The following is a 22,348-nucleotide window of genomic DNA, read 5'->3' as shown; positions in this document are numbered from 1 at the left end:
CTGTTTTTAAAATTTGCCTCCCCAAAGTTTGCCACAGCAATTAAATTATTGAATCCTCCTCCCCTGTCACATCCTAAATGTCATTCTTCCTCATATCTGAGTCTTTATTATGGATCTCTTGACTCTATCCTGTGATAAAATGGCCAGAAAATAAATCAAAATTTTGTTATTTTCACAGTCCGCCTATTTCCCCATTGCTACTAGTAATTAGAAAATAACAGCAACCACCACACGTGTGAAAATTTCAGAAAGGAAAGAGAATGGGAAAAAGCTGTTCATTTATATTAAGTTCCACAGTGGACCAGGCTCAGGATCAACAAGCAGTACATTCAAAAACGAAGCTGATTGAGCCTTAGGAAAATAGAAGGGAGGTCACTTGGAAGACATATTGACAACAAAGTCTTCACAGCCTTGGGGCTGCAACTCAGAGGAAGCTTTGGACTGTTGCCCCTCACACCACACCCTGTCTTTAGTCCCTGCTTACTCTGAGCTGCTACCTTGCTGAAGGATAGCTGCACGAAACAGGGGCAGCACGAAGTTGACGCTGGGGAAAACGTCTGCCCTGGCTCACAGAAAGAGTCCCAGGAGTTTGGAAAAGGCCACCTCCCCTGCAGTAGGCCAAGATGAATTTCTGGAACTCCAACTGAAACTTAAAATACATCTTTCCCATAGAAACAGCTTGACAAAAGCAGTCGGGGTCCATGACACTAGTAGTACTTAAGATTTATGATAAGATTAGGACTCATAATGCTTCTGTGGAGCCTCTTGGGTTTAATTAATAACCAGAGTTGCCAGGGTACTATTTGCACTGGGTTATAACTCAAGCATCCTATGGGTTCCTTTGGCTTCTCAGGGTGGGCCTGATGACTTAACCACATTGCTTCTGTGGGAAAATGCTTTCTAAACAATTAAAACTTTGGAACATAACTTTATATATTGGGGTGGCAGCTATATAGTTTATATAGTGACTACTTATCTGATTAATTTATAATCTTTTTCCTATATGGCCATATATTTTAGAACAGATACATACTCTTTGAAAGTTGGTGGCAGTGTTGTTGCTGCTCTCATGTTCACTCAGTTTACTCATTTGTTGACTTAAAATATAATTATTTCTGAGTACTTACTGTTTTACATTCTGCGTTGTAAATTTTCCTTAAATATTCATTTTTATTCTTAACCACTACTATTAGTATATTTTCTCTGTGGAATCCTTAGAATGTGGATATGTTAAGCAACAATGTTTTATAGCAAAGTAGTCAAGAGTGCAGCCTGTGAAATCAGGTTACCAGGCTTTCAAGTCCACATTTTGCTGGTTAACTGGCCTTGGGCATATCACCTAACTTCTCTGTATTTCAATGTGCCCATTTGTGAATGGAAGTAATAATACCAGTAACTATCTCAAAGAATTTTCATAGGGACTGAATATGAAAAAATAAAAAGCACTGAAAACACTGACCAAAATATAGTAATTTTCAATAAATATTAACTCATTTTATTATTATACTCCATACAGAGGAAATAAGAAAGTGTATTTGTGGAAGAAGTGGAAATAAAAATCAGAGTAACTACAGATTCTTTTGTCATATAAAATCATTTGGGACCTGTTTTTATGACATGCATTCGTATTATATTCCCGTTATAAATATGTAACTGTGTATAAAATACGTCCTATAATAGGAAAATAAAAACTGTAGCTATTTTATTTTACTATATATGTAAAAATAAACCTATTTGTCGTATGCCAGATTTTATTGACTAAATAGCTGAGAAAGGAGAAGTGATGACACGTTTTTCAATAAGAGAAAACTTAAGTTTCTCTTCAGAAGTGGTCTTCTCTCAACTACCACCCCATCCATATGTTTTTCAGGGAGATTTACTTGATTCTGGAAGTTTTATGGGGAAATAAAATCTCTAACTCTTATTTCAGTAACTGCCCTCTCAAATATCAATTCTCCCCTTCTATCTTACCTACCAGAGGCCTAATTGTAATCAGGGAAACAGTTAATCAAAAACAACAACAACAGAAAAAAAACACTACACTTCCTAGCAATCTCTACTGCCGAAATCAGCCAATTAGAGATGAAGATAAATCAGTGAGTGAAGCTTAGATGATCTTTGCTAAAAGAAGCATCACAGGGCTAGACTATGTCTCCTTTGCCCTTGCTTCTTCCTGCTTCCTAGAATAAAGATATGATGACTGGCATGGTAGAGGCCATCTTGCAATTTTGAAATAATCCTAAGGTCGGAAGACATGTTATACTCAAAACGAAAGATGAAGAAACCAGAGTTCTAAACACTCCTAGACAAGTGACTCAAATATAAACTCCTAATTTGTTTATCCCAAATTCTGGGGAGGGGAATATTGTCTAGGTTACACAATGCTGAATCTAATTCTTTACAGACAAAATGTCTAAATCACTTCTATGTGACAATGGAGAGAAATATAAAGAGGGATTAGATCCAACAGTTCTGAAGCTAAACAATTAGACAGCTAGAAAGAACTCAGAGACAGCAACAACAAAAAAAGAATAGAAATTAGAGATGCCCAAGGCCCAAAGTTATCCAGAAGATGCTATGTCAATCAAATTATATAATGTACAAGGGGTTATATACTTTGGTAACAATCAGTAATTTTCAAAATACAAATAGAAAGTTTTATCTTTAGCAAGAAATTAAACTTTATCTCAAAGTAAAAATTTTTCAAAAATGTGCCAAAAGAATAGGGATGATGCTATAAGTAGAACTGCATTTGATATTTGTGTAAGAAATATAGTATTAAATAAAAACTCTATAGTTGTATAGTATATTATAAATGAGTTTGAGTAAGAATTCCTCACTAGAATTAATCTGATTTATAGTGAAATTCAGAGAAATTACTATTCTAATAATCTATTATACTTAAAACAACTAAGTAATTCCAGCAATCCTTTCTAGATGCTTTTACTTAAGTTTCTGCATGTTCGTAACTATCATTAGTGCTACATCAAAGGCCATCTATTAGGTTATTAAGTATGAAATGTCTGATTTCCTTAAGTACTAAGTTTGGCAGTTGATATCTCTGACATTTCACTTTAACACTTCTTGTTTTATTTTTATTGTGAAGGTATGTCCTCAGTCTTGCAAATGCATATTTTGGCTTGTGATTATCTTTCAAAAAAATTTTTAGAGCAACTTTTGTGAAACCATGGATAAGTCAAAAAATCCTGTTATTTTTGAATACGAGTCCTGTCGTGGAACCAATGCAGTGCAGACAGGTGGAAATATCACTGAAGTGTTTAGGAAGGATGTGGCTAATGAATGCACAGTACCTCGATGGTTTGAGAAGATCTGTTCTGGTGATTTTTAATCTTGAACATGAGCCACGTGAGCAACCTGAGACCAAGGTGGATAATGATGAGCTGAAAGCTGTAGTGGAAGTGAATCCATCTCAACCTATGTGTGAATTAACAGCAAGGTTTGACATTACTAGTCCAACAATATTGGACCATTTGAAACAAATGGGCAAGGTAAAGAAGCTGGATGGATGGGTTCCCCATGAATTAAACAAGCGTCAGGAGAGAAATCATCTCAAAGCTTGCCTTTCTTTGCTGTCACGACATAAAGGTGAACCATTTCTACACCGTATTATTATATGTGATGAAAAATAGGTTCTTTTTGACAATCACAAGCATTCAGCACAATGGTTGGATAAAGTGCCAAAACACAGTCTAAAACTGAATATTCATCAAAAAAAGCTAACGTGTGTCTGTTTGGTGGTCCAGCACCAGTATTAGCCACCACAGCTTCATGAAACCTGGTCAACTGATTAAAGTGGATGTCTACTGCACCCAATTGGATGAAACCATGAGAATGCTTGAGATTAAGCAGCCAAGACTGGTCAATAGAGACAGGCCAATTCTCTAGCAAGACAATGCTCAACCACATGTCATACAAACAACGCGGCTCAACCTACAGAAGCTGGATTTGCAAACTCTCTTGTCATCCACTGTATTCACCAGACCTTGCACCAACGACTACCACTTCTTCCAGGCTTTGGGCCACTTCTTATAAGGAAAAATATCCAATTCTCAACAAGCTGTGGAAAATGCCTTTCGTGATTTCATTGCCACTCGCTCTCCAGGCTTCTTCGCTGCTAGCATAAACAAGCTACCATTAAGATGGCAAAACTGTGTCAAAGATTTAGGTGCATACTTTGATTGACTATACTGCTTCTTGTTTGAGATATAATAAACTAAACTTTTTATTTGACATTGGACATTTCATATTTAATAACCTAATATTTAATTACTCACTTCTATTGACAGTTATGATTTTTGGCCTGGTGACATAGAAAACTGCTCCTCTATCTAAAAGCACAGAATGTGGTTCTGCTAAAATTAAAAAAATATTCAAAATTTCCTCAATAGGATCTCTTTGTAAGAAAATAAGAAGCTTTGTCTAAGTCTGTGGGAAGGCAGAGACATTGCTCAGCATGAAAGGTAACAGATGAGCAATGTTGATAGCTGAAATCCTCTACTTATCCTTGGCAAGGAAAATGACATGATAAGCCTCCCAAACTAGGTCCCTAGATGTCTGAGCTGGGTTTGAGAAACAGTCGATTTCTCGTCTTTCCCCTGACCTAGGCATATGTCACACATCCCTCAACAGAAATTTACCCCACATTGCATTGACTCTTTTAAGTTAGTAATAGCCCATTACTGTTAATGGAATCCCATTACTGGAATTGTTTTGAGGCTAATCAATGAAATCAGTATTTTAAGTAATATTAGAAATCTGAGTTATAAGTAAACTTTGAACTCAATTGTAAATGCCACATTGCTTTATGTTTAAATTGTTTTTAGTTTGTCTCACACATGTACTGAAGCAAGGTTTAAGGAGAAAAATAAAAATAGAAGCAGTATACCAAAATCTTACAATATGACACAAAATAACTAGTTCTAGAATTAGTGTTGTATGTAGATTGACTCAAAACATAGCTTGAAATTTGTCCAACAGTCTAAACTATCTTTACTCATTTAAACAGTTGTTTTCTAAAAAAAATTCTAACTATAAGAATATAAACAGGCAAATTCATACAGCTATTAGTTTTACCAAAGCAGTTGAAGCTGTTGAGAATTTCATTTAAAAAAGGTTCATGTAAGAGTTGATGGTGTCACAGCATATTCACAGGGTATTCTTGTGAAGTTTCTACTTAGGGAATACAATCTGAACTTTTACATGAAACACCCTGCTGCACAAGTATGCCTTACAGTTAGTTCATCTACTAAGTCATTAGAGGAAAACAAGGGAGTGCAGTGTCAACCTGTCACTGAAAGGCACAATAAATATACATGCCAAAAGAATTACACATATATATGCTATAAAAATCTGTCAGAGTTTTAATATCATATGAAAGATATAATTAGGAAAAAGTCAAACAAAAACAAAACTCTTGGTAGAAGTTATTTCAATGTAAGACCCTACTAGATCAAAATTTCAATTCAAAATTGCATGTTTAGTCCAAAACTTGCAGATATCATTCTAGGTCAGGATTATCAGTTAAACTGGTTTAAAAAATATGATGAAAAGTCTATGCTGGGGGCTCAGAAAGAACAGCAAGAACACAGGCAATTTCTGGGTTGAAGATACACTGTGCTAACAATAACAATGGAGGATCTTCTAAAATTTAACTGTCAACACATTTGGGGCTACTTTATAATGTCTAGTTATGCTATCTGATCCATATGTGACCATCTGGAGATTTGTTCTGCCCTACTGATTTTGAGTTTTTCATTGCTCAATTACCTGTATGTGTACATATTTGTGTGCCCTCTAATACCTGATTTCTATATTTCATATATTCTGCTAAGTCTGCGGAGACACTAAAAGTGTTCACTCAGTGCCCTTGATTCCATGCCATTTTGCAGTATAATCTGATCCCGGATGTGTCTATGATAAATTTGATCAGTGGTGCTATTTATATATGGATAGATAGACAGCCCTATATATAGTGAAATGAAAGTTTAAATTATCTTAAACAAAATTGCTTAATTTGATAGCAGAACAAGTGACTAGAGTTTTCAAAGGTAAGAGTTTTGCTAAGATTTTTGAAAATAGACAGTAAACATAAAGGTTATACTCCCCCTCCCCTGCTCCCTGAAAAATGAATGGATATTTGAAAAATAATTCAACAAGCAGTAAGTCTATTTCTGTTGATCATATATTGAAAGGGTTTTTTTGGAAATATAATTTAGTATACATTAAAATACATTCTGTAATCTTTCTTTACATTGACTCTAAATTTTAGTTCAGAGCTCCTGACTGAAAAAAATAGGCAACTTATTATTAGCTATTATTTGAAGATCATTTATGAAATATAATATCATTGTAATGGTGGCTTGCAGTGTTGACATTTTTCTCTTTTTTTGTATCCCTTTCACAAGCCACAAGAAAAAAAAAATCCTCTTTAGTATAAAATAATGAACTTTTTCAAATGTTCTGGATTTCTGAAGTAGCTAAGACACCCAAATCTATAGTTTGCAAGCAATTCAAGCCTCAAATTGCATATACTCTTAAGAGTGTTACAAATTAAAACTGCAATTGTAAAAGCAAAATTACATGAGAGAAATTAAGTGCTTAAAATGTTTTTAATTCATAACATATACTAGTACACATTATTACGGCTTTTATTCTTTATCATCATTCTTATTATACATAGATTCCTTACTATCATATATTCCTATTTTACTTAGCAACACATTGTAATACAGAATTCTGCGTTTTTATGGGCCATATTTAATCAAAGTTAATTATTTAAACCTTAAAATCACCAGTCTGCAACTAAAATACTATCATCTACTTTTCTTTTTATCTTTAGTAATATGCCCATTGCTTCCTTTTACATAAATAAATACTTTCTTGAACTATTTGACTTCTGTTTTTTAAATGAAACAAATTCCCTTCTTCTAACCAGAAGTCTGCTATAAACGTAAGTCACCTGGGAGCCTGGCCAAAGTCTGAAACAGCACAGCTGAAGGGTACAGCCATTTCACAGGGTCCTCTCAGAGAGTATTTGGTTTGCTTTCCTAACTTTCTAAAAATAGTGGATTACACAGGCTACCTCCATCTCATGGTTCAAGAACTTAGAAAAGGCTGGACTATGGATTTCAGCAAAACATAGAACACATTTTATTAAAGAAGTCAGGATATTACAAGTTTTCTAAATGTTTTCTGTTTACTTTCTGAGACAATGCAAATGATCTAGCAGTTACTGGCATGGAAACCTCATAATGCTCCCAAATATCAGAACTTCAAGCATGAATCATACAGTTACTTTAACAGTTTTGAAATATGTTTTTGATCTATTTTAGCCACAAAATTGAATACAGGAAGACTGCTACCTAAAAGGTAGGATTCTAAATACTGTATTAAGAATCATATAATGTGGTCAGTTATAAATATATATACATATGCACACACACACAAGAAACATGTTTTTTTAAACATGAATACTTAATTGTATATTCAAAGTTGTTTTAATTAATTTTTAACATAGTTGTTTCACTAACATTTAAGGAGCTATTCTCCTAGGTATGAAGATCTACTATAAATAAATTTATTTTTTCCTCTTACTCAAATCTAAAATATTTTGCCAAGTTTTAGACACTATAAACTTAATTCAATTTCTCTTAGAAAGACAAAAAAAAGGAAAAAGTTTGCATTGATTAGCTGCTATAACGAGTTCACTACATAAATTTAAAACCTTTAAATTACGTTAGTTTAAAAAAAAGTCCTTCATGTGGTAGTTGAATCTCGTAAACCACAAAGCATGTCATTAAGCAATGTCGCTGCTTTACTCAAAAAGGGACTGTTCTATAGCCACAAGTGAGCAGCAACTAAAAAAATATTTTGAGATAGAAAAATAGCAACTGAATATTAATGTTTCACAATATTTCCAAATGCTGTAGAGGCAGGTCTTCTGTGAAACCACTCAATGTCACAGCCAAATTTAATGTCCTTCATTTTGCAGATACAAGTGCACCATCAACTGTCTGTAGGATTAAAAATTGGATTTACTATTAATTGGGTCAAAACAGGGTTACTTATGGACACAGCTGGTTACCGACAAGGGTAATTAGCTCTTTGCCCCTCATTTTATGGGTCCCAGTCTGTAATTATACCTGGATTCAGTCAGCATGAATTTAGGAACACACATTCACAAAGGTACAACCACTGTGCCCTTCATCAATGCCTTTCAAACGAAAGGGTGAAAAAAGGCCCGGGGTAGTTTATAACTTTTGCTTATTGATTTTTAGGATTAAGACATGAAGAATAATCTAACATTTTAAGATATTTTTATTATTGTCAATACCTTCATTTTATCTGACTCTAAAGATGAAATCTTTAGAATCTTTGGCAAAAACTTTAGCAGAGTGAGAAGCACAAACTGGACCAAGAGGCAATTAACTGAAACAGTTAACTTGTAAGTCACCCTGATGTTATTAAGGAAAGCAACATTATAGCACTCTTTTTTTTTTTTTCCAAAAGACAACATGGATTTATGAGACTTTTACTTCTCTATTTATGTAGAACTGATAGTGATCCCCTCCTAAAAGGTTCAAAGAACGAACCTGGGGTATTAGTATTCAAAAGCAATTTGATTAAACCAAGTAGGTTGAGAGTATTCAGGAACACATTTCTAGTCTTGACCTTGCATGTCAACATAAAGACATCTATGCTATCTTTTAAAAGACCAGTTTTCAAACTTGATATCTGAATTACAAACCTAATGATATCTTTGAATGTCGAGAAATACTGAAGTAAATCTTTCAGTATTATTGTGCCCACAAAAGCTAACTTTTAACATTTCTGGTTGAGACTCTTACAAATAAAAAATAATCAGGATCTAACAGAAAATAAACCGCTAAGTTAATTCACAATAGAATTTTTGAAGCTGAAAATATCCAACGAATAACAGTACTTACGAGTTTCTATTTATTTATAAAACTCACATTCAACAAAGTTTGTGCCTCCGGTAAGGTACTGTAACAGCAGTTCAGAACCTTACTTCTAGTTATATTTTTTACAAAATCCATGGCTCTGGCCTTAAATAAACATGCCCGCAAAATAAAATCTCAAAATAACGATAAAAAGTTTATCCAAGTTGAACTGATTTAAAATCTGCTGTTCTTTTACAATGGTACAGCACTTTTACCAACAAACAAAAACAAATCATTTTCATTCAGCTATTCCCATGGTCTTATATATAATAATGTATATGCTAAACACATACATGTATCTACATTTATCATTCCCAGAGACAGATACTGACTGTGCTATTACAAACTAAAAAGTATGTCAACACTTTCTGTCCTAACAAAAAGTCATTGAGTTAAAGGACTCATAAAGTTATTCACAATAAAGTTTGGCCAGACTTGGTTCTATTGCTTCTCATAAAGTTCCCCAGCCCAACATCATCAATAAGAACACGCTGTACAACTAAACTATTAACAAAGCAATCCATAATTCCAAACTCAGAAGACTGTATGCCCATATCCCCTTTTCCAATTATTGTATATCCTTAAAAGAATATAATATTTACTCACTTTCAATGAATCAAAGCAGGCGATTACTCGTCCATTTTCAACTTGGCAGCTTTTCGAAGGATGTGCAAATTTACATTCCGTGTCTGGCCGTGAGCAAGTCCCCCTTTGGAACTCTCTACATACTTCCAGTGTTAGCCATTTTGTGTCCCGAATTGGTGTGACACTAACAGCCATGTTTAGATTTTACAGGTAGTTAAATTTTTCAGTGAAACCAACAAACCCAACCCCCCCCAAAAAAAGAGTAACCAAAAAAAAAAAAAGCTGAACTGATAAAACTGTAAAATGATGATGAAAATGTCCCCTCCAAAATACTTTTCCCCCACTCCCTGCTTTAATAGTACATGGAAAATTGTGTTGTCAATATTAAGGAAAAGATCTCCCACTAGAAATTCACAGCATGAAACTGTTAATTCAAAGATGTTTTGGTTTTTAGACAAATAGTAGGATTGTAAGTAGATGAACGTTTAAAAGTAGGGCCTGGAATCAGCCTTGTGCTCTCAGTAAACCCTTCCCAGTGCCAATTTGGAGCCCAAAATGCAAGCATGAAAACGTGGCAGACCCTTTGACACCGAATTTCCAAGCTGCTTTCAGCAAAGTTGTCTGAAAGGGAATCTCCTCACAGCTGAATTTGCAATGGAGTTTGTGGTGCAATCGGTATTGATTAGTTTGGCATAGACAGATGCAGCAGTTTAGAGCAAAATCGAGAAAATGATTTTTTTTCCTCCTTGATTTCCTGGCAGAAGATATCTTACTTTTCCAGCAAACTTTTCTTTAAACACTAAAGCAGCCTAGGGCAATGCCAGATACTTAGAGCTTTTCTCTTGATTATAAGTAGAAATGGGGGTGTCTGGGCTAGAGGTGGAGGGTGGATGTGCTGTCGTCACAGTCTAGCTGGCAGCAAGCAAGGCAAAAGCAGAGACTGCTCTAGAAGCGGTTCCAAGCAGCAGAGACGTCAGGAAAGGCACTTCTTAGTACCAACCTGTAGAAAAAAGAGATAGGTTAAGATTTACTAAGTAGCACTTCACTGATGTCCTATAGTATCACAACCTTGCCATGTGATACTAGACTAAGTAATATTCAAGTCAGCCCCTCTCTCTCCCCCTCTCACTCTCTCTCACAGACACAAAATACTTACAGTGAGGCATATTGCAGCCAGCCATCGTAGATTTATTAAAAAAAGGGGCCGTTTCCCCTTGTGAAGCAATGCATGATAGAGAGATAACCAATCACAGATAGTGTTGCAGCAATATTCTGGGCAGAAAGCCAATAGTGTGGGCTGTCTTATGAAAGGTCGCGCCTGTCAGACGTTCATTACTATGCTATAAGCACAAAAAATGTCCATCAGATGTGACTTATTCCACTGCAAGAGGACGAGCATGTGGGTTTTGAATTTACCCAACATGCAGTTAGTGGGCTAAACCATGTTAGTTTCAAAACAGCTTCTAAGACAAGTCCAAGCACTTGAAGATCACTACGGGGGAATAAAAGGCAAGGTTTAAAAACTGCAGCTGACTTCTAAGCTGCTTTCCCTCCCGCTCTGCGCAGGGACGGGCACTGAACAGCCTGCTCCTGCTGTCCTGACACGTGAATAAAAAAGGAAAGGGGTGTTTACAAATGGTACATTCTCCTGACCTATCCAATTCACTTCCTTCTAAAGCCCAAGTCCTGCCCCTCCACTGCAAGCTGCACTCATACTGTAAAACTATTCCATTGAGCCGGCAGACGCTTTGTCAATATATCACAGGCAGGCGAGATATGAACAAAAGCATCCTTTATTTCAATATTTTAAAAACAGAAGCTGAGGTCATGTGGAGAAAATAAGGAATGCAGTGTTGTCAGCGTGTCTGGTAAATCTGAAGTCAACCTCAAGGGAGAAAGTGATTCCATTGCAGAAACATTAAATATTAAGTGAGCAATTTGATTTGGGCAGTGTGATGCACTTCAGAAGTACAATTCCAAATGAAGCCAGAGGGTTGGGGGTGAGGGATTCCCTATTGCCTAATGATCTATCAACTCGGCATTATAAGACTACTCCTTAGAGCAGAGCATTTTTGCTTTTAACAACTTACTTTCTCTTTCAATCAGACTGAAGAACTTTCAAAAAATTTTTACTAGTTACAGAAACAAAAGCAGACATTTTTTCTTCTGAATGTTGTCAGTGAAGGATGCAAAGCTTTACGTAACAGTGTTTGATTATACTTACTTCTTTCTTGGCCAAAAATGGTCTACTGGCATACAGTATACTTATAATTTTGGAAATTAGAATATAGAATATGAGTATACATTAAAAAACAGGAATATCTAGTAAAATTTAAATTTTTATTTTAAGATTAATACTGTCATTTTAACACTAATTTTTTAAGCTACTTTCTTAAACTATTTGGAAAATACTGTAGTAAGACTACAACTTTTGATAGAGATTAAAAAACGTATCTCGGTATTCAAGAAATATTTTTGTTTTCAAAAAGTTTTCAGGTCCTAATGCCTGGTTCCATAAAAACACAGTCAGATCCAGTCATAAACTCTAAACTCTGTGTGTCTTCCTGAATATTTGTTCTGTATTCAGAATTTCTCTGTGACTTCATTTCTTGAGAATGGACCACATCTTTAGCCCTTCCCTCCAGAATCTTCAAATGCCTCACCTGCAGCCATTTACCTTCTTTAAAGCCAGCTAAGGTGTCACATCCTCCAAAAAGCTACAAAGATGTCATTTCCTATATCTCTACCCACCCATATATTAATACTACCTTCTCTGAATTACCTCTGCACCTATTCCTTGCATAGTGTTTTATTTTCTTATATGTCTGACCCACTAGATGACGTATGTTCCCAAGTATAGAAATTATTATTTATCTCAGCCCAGTGCTTAGTACAGTGATGAAAAATAGATGGAGTTTCATAAACATTGGTAAATTATCAATTACTACATCAGGACTTGGATTGCCTCTAGGGTACAAAATATATAAACACACAGGAACATACTCATATAACCACATGAATACAAAATATGAACACACTCAAACACACACTCGAAAACACACACAGATCACTGCCTGTATAAATTACTACGTTCCACAGTCACATATGCCCTCCTACCAACTCAGAATCTCCCCCTAGCTTTGGACAGCTCCCTCTCTCATTCCACACAATGAATTTTCTAAAATTTCATCCCTCTCAAGTCCCTCCACCTCCATGTTCCTCTAACTACTCACAGCAGATGATCTTGTATGTCACAAAAATTTCATAGCTGGAACAGTAGCCCTTGGGCATGAACTATTCCTTTCCTTCCTGGCCATCCTTCTTTATACTATCTTTCTGTATCTTTCTTCTCATTCTCCCAGTTCTCCCTCCTCCTGCCCACAGTGAGGCTTCCACAAGCTTCCACCTTGCCTCATTCCTTCTCAAGCCCTCTTTCCCTTCACTTGCCCTCTGTACATGCATACACTGCCTTCCCACCACTTCTTTCTCTTAGCTTTCCAATGTGCTGAAGTAACTCCAAACTGGGTAGCATGGTAAAAGGAAGGGGACCTTGCCCTGGCTACGCCTCCTCTCCCCAATGCTCTTAATCCATCATTCCCAGACAAACAACTAAAGAGTCATCTATCTACATGTGCTGTTTTTCTGCTTCTTCCTCTCCCATTCACTTCTGAATCCCTATCAGTCTGATTTCCATACCCATTACTTCACTGCTCAGCAAAGATCGTCAATGCTGTCATAAAAGCCAAATTCAAAGACTATGTTTAGTCCTTGTATTTACTTGAACTCTAAGACGATTTACAGCTCCCTCTTTCTTGAACCTTTCCCCTTGTATGAACTGGGACATTTTATCATTTTGCTTCTCCCCGTGCTGTACCTCTTGAATTCTTGTAGAGAGGAGTTCCTGAGGGTTATTGGCATAGGTCAGGATGTTGTGAGCTCCTGGGATTTGTTACATGCTAACCTTTGTTTGGTTTGACACATACTTCCTCACCCTTGCAACTTGGCAAATCCTTTCTCCTCATTTAAGTTGCTATTCAAAAATCACCTTCTCCATATGGATGGACCAACTATACTAAACATGACTGCATCTTAGAATGTTTTCAGTACTTTGTATCTCAGTACAGTATTTTCAGTACTTCTTGTTCCCCTCACCAAGGTTATAAATTCCCTGACAACAGGGTATATCCCCAATGTCCCGCATTCCCCAATTCTAGGGACACAGACATTTTTTAAATGTTTGATAAAGAATAAACTTTATTCATACTAATAGGAATAAACACATATGAGGATGTGTTCCCAACTCAGAGGAAATGTTTAATTATCATCTATGGGGTTAAAACAATAAGAGTGAGGAGAATGATACCATAAGAAATATCTGCATTGCTTCGTGGTTATGTCTAAATACAACCACAAGATTAATTTCTAGCATTGATAATTTTACCTTTCTGCCATGCTACAGGCTTAGTCCCACTCAAGTACAAAATATAATTACTAAAATGCTTGCAATTAGTGTTCTGGTTATTTTTATTTTCTGTAGCAGAGAAATTCTATTTACTTCAAGTGTTATTAAAATAGTTATAAACATATTTGTAAGTTGACTATACTATTTAATTGTAAAGGATATAGACAAGGATGATAATCACAGTATCTTCAATTAGCCAGGCATGGATCCTGAGCAACCAGAATGGACACTGACCTTTATATCCATGATTAGTCTAGCTGGACCTGGTAATATGTGTACCATTCCTTGATACAGGGCACTGTGGGTAATGAACTGATCACATCCTATAAATTAATTTGACTAAATTGCTGACATCAGATGATTGTGTTGAATTCTCTCTCTTTATTTAAAAAGAAGAATTTCAAGGATAAATGGGAATCTCTATAATTATTTTAGTAAATTAAGATTTTATAGAATTTGGATCAGTATACAATTCTCATAACATTACTTCAACTAGTAATGGGTTTTTGTTCTATAGATCAAGACAATGTTTAAACACGTGTGGGTAATGTCCAGATTGTGAGAATTCTTGCAAACATATTTGGCCTAAAAATAAGTTTTGTTTGTAAATAATTATTGAAAGAAATAGTTCTACTTTCCAATATTTACTAACAGGTAAATTGTTTTTGAAGTATATCTTTAAATTTCAGTATATTATAATGAACTTTTATGAACAACAAAAATACTATTTATAAGAATCAAACTTTTTGAAACTTGCTTAATAGCAAGCTCTCTTTACCACATTGATCAAATTCCAAACATGATAGTCTCTTGCCTTATATGACATCTTCTACAAGCATATTCTGCTACAAGAACCAATTTCTCCTTCAGTGATATCAGAAATCATGTATATATTCTACTTCAAGATAGATATAACAGGGAAAATAGAAAAGAGGAGAATGAAGAAAATGTGAAATGACAGAAATAATGAAAACCAAGAAAAGGATGAAAGATAAAGAAAAAAAAGAAAACGAAATCATGGGAAATTACAAACAATTATTCTTATGGCCATTGACGTATATTAGTTGAATGGCATTGAACTGACACACTGGATGGCTTTATATAAATATATATTTAAGAGTCACATACATACTGCACTAGAAGATAAATAGACGCTTACAAGGTATGAAAATGAAATCCTGTTTTGGAGAACTGGATGGCTTCCATGAGCAAGGTTAAATTTCCTAGTTACATATGTTTACTGATCATTTCAGTTCTAAACCAAATATAGGCAGTTGATCCAGTTACATACCAGAGTAGTTGGCTGGAAATTTTGGAGACTTTTTAAAATATGATTTTGATGTTGAGATAGGTTATGTTTAGGAAGTTAATAATTATTTGAGGTCTTTTATTAGGATTTTTATTTACTAAGACAGTATTAACCTAACTGAAAGAGTGGTTAACTTCACCCTCTCAGTTTGGAGGTAAGAAGAAGGGGCTCCTTGCCCAAAACCATAACTTCTTCCCCTGGCTCACTGATGTCAACAAGTCCATAATTAGCAACGCAGTACTTCAACAAACTAAGTTTGCTCACGTGACAATTTTTCCCAGGGCTTGTCCCAAATATGAACAGAGATTTTAGTATACAAATAATGAACCAAGCATTTCTGGAGGCTGTACAGCCATTTCCCTACTCACGGAGGCACTAAATGGAGTAGCAAAGCTGTTATTTATTGTATGGGGAATGGGTTAATGCAGCCTTCAGCAGTATTCAACTCCATATAGCAAAAAGCTGAGATCAGTGTTTCTCAATGAGGAATAAGCATGAGTAGTACCCATGGCGATTTTAGGTGATACACAAACATAATTTTAATAGATGCATCAGAATGCTAAAACTAGCTCATGAAGTTTATGATTACACTGATAACATCTCTTAGGAAGAAGCTAAAGTTTAATAGAAATAATTTAAAGAGTAAGACTAAGCAAATTTATTGGCAAAAATCATGAAGGAGATATGCAAATGACTGAAGTTTTAGAAATACTGCTAAGAAAAAAGATAACTTTCAATCGCACATCCTCTGAAATGGCATAAAGACTGCCAATGTACCCTGCTGGTCTGACACATTCCAGACAAGCTCCTGCCAAGAAAAGGAGGGTTGTGTTTACTAATTCAAATAAGTAATCTAAGGTCTGTGGAAGCAGTCTTTTAAAATTGTGATCCCTTCATAGGTTTGCTTCCCTAAATCATCAGATGGTCTATTGTTGGAAGGATGATGAAGGAGTGTTGGTTAGGTGATGCACTATTGCTCATGATTAGAATTCCAGAAGCAACTAACTGCATTCAAATTAGAAAATTATTATACCTTAAGCATTTATATTTAAGACAAAAAAAGATATAAAGCTCCTATATAGATAATGATTTAAAAGTAAATTTTTGATTACTGTATCAAGCAAAATTTAAAACTTAAAAGATGGTAAGACTACTAGAAGGTAATTACCACAATGAATCGTCGTGCTTTGTACCTAAATAGGCCTTCATCCAGTCCCTAATGCAGTTATCTTCTTAGAGGTTTTCCAGACCATTGTTGAAAGTATCCAACCTTCTCTTCCTCCCAACAGCACCCGACTCGATGTGAGAAAAATACATAATATTAGACCTAATACTACCTAGTAGTATGTAGAAAAAAAGCAGAGTAATATTATACACTCATCTCACTGTCTCCTTATCATCTGTCTCTAGGAAAGCAGGCAGTTGTTAAGCCAGTTATCCACTAAATCAGCACCAAACAGTGCCTGGCCCAGAGGAAGCAAACAATTAATATTTGTGGCATGATTGAATAATTTTCTTAGTATATCTGAATACTAGTATATAAGTATTTTCTGCAAGTTTACAATGCCTGAGTTATAGGTATACAGTTTAATATATTGGAGATGTCACCTTTATAACTGAATGAAGCAGCAACAAACATTGCACATTAGAAGGAGAGCATGAGGCAACGAAGTTAAAATAAAACCATATTTAAATACCTCCTTGATTGTGAAACTGAGGGAAGATTTTTTTTAGCCACAGAATAATTCAAAACAACTTTATGTGGCTTTGCAAATTTAAAACATTTAAATAATTATCTGAATTTCTGACAGAACCAGTCTTCAGTTTTGGCAACAGATAGAACACTGCATTTTTTTCTGATGATATTCAAACAGATAGTGTTTTAACATTTTCCTCTGTTCTACAAGAAGGTATAATAAGGTAAAAATGTAAATGCTACTTTATCATTCTTCAGAAGAAAACACTAATCCTATTTAGTGTTTTATTTACTCATATATTACACAAAGATGTTACCTTGTTAGCCTCAGGTAGTCATATCTAATCTGTCCATATCATTTAATATTTCAAAGTAATAAACAGGAAATCAGAACACCGACTACAACAAAGTTGACAATGTTGTTATGTGCTCAAGAGCTAAATGATAGAAAAATCAAGTCTCACCATTCTGGCAATTTTCAGGAAAAAATGGTACACTGACCCAACCAGAATCTATCAATGTAAAACTAGCATGACAAAACTGAATGCTAAATGGAATGTAATATACTGTGATATTGTTATTCCTGTGGCAATGCCTTGATTATGGACTTTGATTCCAAAGCTTACTTTAATGACTTTTAGTTTATTTGACATAGTAACTAAGGGCCAAAATCTTAGTTTTAATATTCAACCTCTGTATCTTCTGAACAGTATCACCTAGCTTCTTACTGAGGTTTGTGCCCCTCTGCCTAAAACATTGTAAAATACGATCTTCACTGCTTAAAGAATGGTAGCAAATTCATCTATGCTTCCCTAATGACATTATTGCACAACTCATAAAGTATCAAGCTGATCAACAAGAGAACTAAGAAAATATTCCCACAGCACCCCATGCATCAGGGAAATTTGTTGCATTTGTACTTCTTTGCCCCACTAAGCCAGAAATCATTCTCACAACCAGAAGTCATAAGATTTTCTCCATAATTAACCTATACCTATTGTCTATTTTGGCTGACTCAATTAGGATAAACTATAAAATCAACATGTGAAGAAAGGACTGATATAATTTTAAAAAGTGCCCAAAATATAAAGCATACCCCTATTAGGATCACACTCAATAACAGTTGCCACACTTTCCAGAATTCCTTAAAATTTAATGTGGCAATTGCCCTCAATACTATCCACTAAATCTAAACGTCAAAGGTTGATCTTAATAAATAGATCTTGAATTTTCAAATCTCTGATTTAAAACATAGTCTAGTAACTCCAATCAGGAAAATTTAACTAGCTTATTTCTATTGAATATTAAACATAAAGAGTATTCATATATGTATTAATTTTGAACTATAATAACAAACTTCTTTCAAGAAAACATTTACCAATATGTATTTCCAACAACAAGGAATAACATGCTTTTCTATATTCGCTATACCTTGAAAAGATACTAGCCCTAAATCTACATTTTAAATTTCTCTTGCGAGAACACACACAAAAAAGTATGATATGGCTTTTTTCTATAAATGGAAAGAACTTAAAACCTGTCTCTGCATTTTGAAAATTACTTTCAACCATTCACCCTTATATGGCAGCTAATCAATAGAAACATTTGTAAAATCAGTTTTTCAACACCTGTTACTTCAAAACAAAGCATTTCACTGCTAAAACAATTACAATATTTGCATTTTCTCATTCTTTGCCCAAAAATGGGGTCTGGAAGTTTAAAAAAAATGCTTTAATTGACAGATTATCTAAATGAACAATATATAGCTTACCATTATTTTCTTATTAATAAAAAGAAAATGTGTCGTTAAAAGTGTCTTCAGGGCATGTTATATTTGGAAAATCTCTGACAGCACTATGTCATATGATTAAGGGAATGCTTTTTTTACACACTATTTCTACAACTGTCAGAAAATATCCTGCTACCCCCCTCCTTTTTTAGATGTTAATTGACTAAAGGAAATGGTTTCTGACAACTGCTATAAATAATGCAAGGCGTTATCAAACTAGCTAAGGCACAATAGAACTCTGGAAAACTCTTGTAGGCCCAAATGTATTTTCCCATGTGGTAATTTCCCGTGAGGCTAGAGCTTCACTTGCAGTCATTTCTGAGTCCAGAGTAGGGAGGGTTCCTGAAGCAGCATGCACTTCCAATTAAAATAACAAATACAGGTATACATTCTTGTATAATTTTGCCTATGCACATACGTCTTGTTAGAAAATAAAATTATTGTCCCCTCACTTTGCCCTCCTCAAACTCTCTCAGTTATTAAATAACAGTTCACAGAATAAAGTAACTAAGAATGGATTTTTAAAAGACTTAAAATAGTTGGTAGAATGTTTCAGACTGTGAGCATTTCCAATGCTTTTTATTCTCATTTTCACAATGGGATTTTACCATATTGTCAGAGTATAAATAAAGTCACACTTCTCAGAGGAGATCAAAGACTTTATTCTTAGGATTTCATACTTTCCAAAGGAGTATACATACTGAACTAATAATATGGGAAGAGTTTGAGATTTGGGTTTTCTTGCTAAGTAGAAAAAAACGCCCTTTTCTTAATTATTTTAATTGCACATACAGTTCTGTCCATTCTGGAAAAGCTGTAACACATGAAGAAACACAAAGAACAGATTACACCCTTTGAATGAGACAGGGATTAATGCTCTATGTGTTTCCATGAACATCATATGCTCCTAAATAGCAATGTCCAGCTTTTTAAGGCAAATCAGAATGCAATGGGAGCTAGCTAATAATCTCAAAAAACTACAGATAGTTTATTAACAGCAACAGTTATTGCTCTCGGATATTGATATTCCAGAAAGATTCTTGGACCACATGAATCAGTCACGTAAGAGTGACTGTTAAAAATATATACTATTCCAGGGACCAACCCTAGACCTACTGAGGATAGAGACCAGGAATCTATGTTTTTACCAAACTTCCCAAGTTATTTTTAATTCCATTAAATTTTGGCAATCATAATCAACCAAAGCTAAAATACCACTCCCACCAGAGATTTTTTACTGCGCTTTTACTCAATAATTCCCTAAAAACTCAGAATATCTTCTCCAAAAAGATGGCTTGTTTAAAGATTCAGAGACATGCTCTTTGATAATATTCTATCAACTACTTCAGAAAACTAGCATGCTTGCAAAATGTTATTAAAAGTTCCGTTATTTTTCATTTTGTATGTTTATTTGAGACAGAATCTCACTCTGTTGCCCTAGCTAGAGTGCAGTGGCACCATCATAGCTCACTGCAACCTCAAACTCATGGGCTCAAGTGACCCTCCTGTCTCATCCTCCCAAGTAGCTGGGTCTACAGGCACACACCACTATGGCTGGCTAATTTTTCTATTTGTTGTAGAAACAGGGTCTTGCTCTTGGTCAGGATGGTCTTGAACTCCTGATATTCATTATTAATAATATTATTTTAAATCATGCATGCCCCTCCACATCACTCTAAGAGACTACTCACCATATACTGCCACTCACCATATCTCAAATCATTTATGTTTAGCCCTACCCAACAGTTCACAATTTAGCAGCAAAAGCTATTTAGTTTGTAAAAAGTCCCCCAGAGCATCTAAAGGAATACCCTGAACCAATTAAAAGAGCAATGATGTAGCAATCACAACTTTCATATCTTTGAATTTTCCAATATTTTTATGTAGCACTCCACCCATTAATTAGATTATCAAACAATCCAAGAGCCTATCCATTATTGTTATGGGAAAGTTATCTTTTTCACTTAAGGAATTATTTCCTTTGGTAATGTTTGTTTTTGTTATAATTTGCTTCTCAGCATCAGAAAACTATCAGTTCAATTTCCTTACTCATCTTGATCATTATTGTTTCATGTCCCATTAGTTTTTTTAATAGTCTCTGCATTTTTATTAATAAAATTTTCAAACATACAAATAAATTGAAAGAAAATGGTACAATAAATTAAAAAAAAACCTTTCCACATTTTCCTATCATTTTAATGTCAAATTAACTATTATATATAATCTCTCTCACACACATACACACACACAGGAAATGCTTTAGAGACTGGTATTTAGGCTCATTATTTCTTGTTTATAATAATAATAATTTATAATAGTAAAATTATTTTGCAAAAAAATAAAAAACAAGATACCTATCCAACCACTAAAATATGACTGAATCAACTGTTAGTATGATAGATAAAATGTGAGATAAGGATTAGTATGTATATGTGTATGTATATGTATGTGTGAGTGTGTATCTAAAGAATAAGGAAAAATGTTTACATTGGAACTAGTCAAATAATTTTCTTTACATATAACAAAAACCTAGTCCTTTATTTAAAGTCAAGTAAAACCTCTGTGTTAAAGGTAATGGGGGAAAAAGACTTAAATAATGCTTTAATCTTCTTGCAATAATAACCATTTTATTTTGGATAAAACTAAAAACTTATGCTCCTTTATTAAGTAACACCCCTTGAAGAAATTAACTTTTGAAAAGTTGGCTGCGCTACATTCTAGACATGTGCTGAGATTTCTTTTTGGTTTATATATAAAATCTGCAAGGTGTTCACTGGTTCTTTAATATAAAAAAGTTTCTACTGGAGTAGCCAAGTACAGAAATTTATGTTTTTCCTCACAGCTTATACATTCTGTTATTGTTTAACAACAACAAATAATATTTTATGTATTGGTATACAATTTATTTTCATCCTAATTTTTGTCATTTGTTCCTCACAACTCTAAGAGATGGTTATATTATCTCATTCATTTGTGAACAAATAAATTGAGCCTTTCATGGTTGACTGACTTACCAAAGTCCCCTAAGCTAACTAAATGGAAGAACCAGGACCCAAAATCAGGTCCCAATCAGATTTCAAATGTAAAATTTCATTCACATCATAGGCTGTCAATTTAATATCAAACTTTGTGGCCATGACAACAACAATAAATAAAACACAAAGCAAAAAGCAGAGAGAGATACGGAATGAAGTGGAACGTATTGCAGGTACCACTACAGCATCACTTGTGGTTTGCTCTGAGTGGGATGTGAGTAAGTGAAGGAGAAAGCCTTGAGTGCTGATTCTGAGGGAGATAAGATGGCCGCCTTTACAGAGCTGAGGGATGGACGCTATCATTTTTGTATGCCCATTGGGTAGACACTGAACGTTAATAGTTAATAATATACACCTACAGATGTGAAAATTCTACCCTACAGCTATCAGTTTCTTCTCAATTAAGATTGTTAATCAGTTCTGAATAGATTACAGAGTTCTAAATACTTAGTAGCTGATTGAAAGATTAATAGTTGAGGACAGGGTCCTTG

At 34.6% G+C, this 22,348-nt stretch overlaps 1 protein-coding gene across 19 annotated transcripts in view; it reads right to left on the bottom strand.

Moving 5' to 3' along the window:
* MBNL1 (muscleblind like splicing regulator 1) overlaps positions 1-22,348 on the bottom strand; it is a 192,317-nt gene that overhangs the window by 131,857 nt on the left and 38,112 nt on the right. For 13 of the 19 annotated variants that reach the window (XM_045539487.1, XM_045539486.1, XM_045539489.1 and 10 more), the window contains exon 2: positions 9,588-10,566. The exons of the other annotated variants lie outside the window; for them this stretch is intronic. In XM_045539487.1, the coding sequence (XP_045395443.1) occupies positions 9,588-9,761 (174 nt within the window). In that variant the 5' untranslated portion in view covers positions 9,762-10,566. The remainder of the gene's footprint in view (positions 1-9,587; positions 10,567-22,348) is intronic. 19 annotated transcript variants of the gene reach the window in all.

The sequence above is a fragment of the Lemur catta genome, chromosome 1 (genome assembly GCF_020740605.2).
Source record: "Lemur catta isolate mLemCat1 chromosome 1, mLemCat1.pri, whole genome shotgun sequence".
In the NCBI taxonomy this organism is placed as follows: Eukaryota; Metazoa; Chordata; class Mammalia; order Primates; family Lemuridae; genus Lemur; species Lemur catta.
Note: the sequence above shows the minus strand (reverse complement) of the source record. Positions and strands in the feature narration are given on the sequence as shown.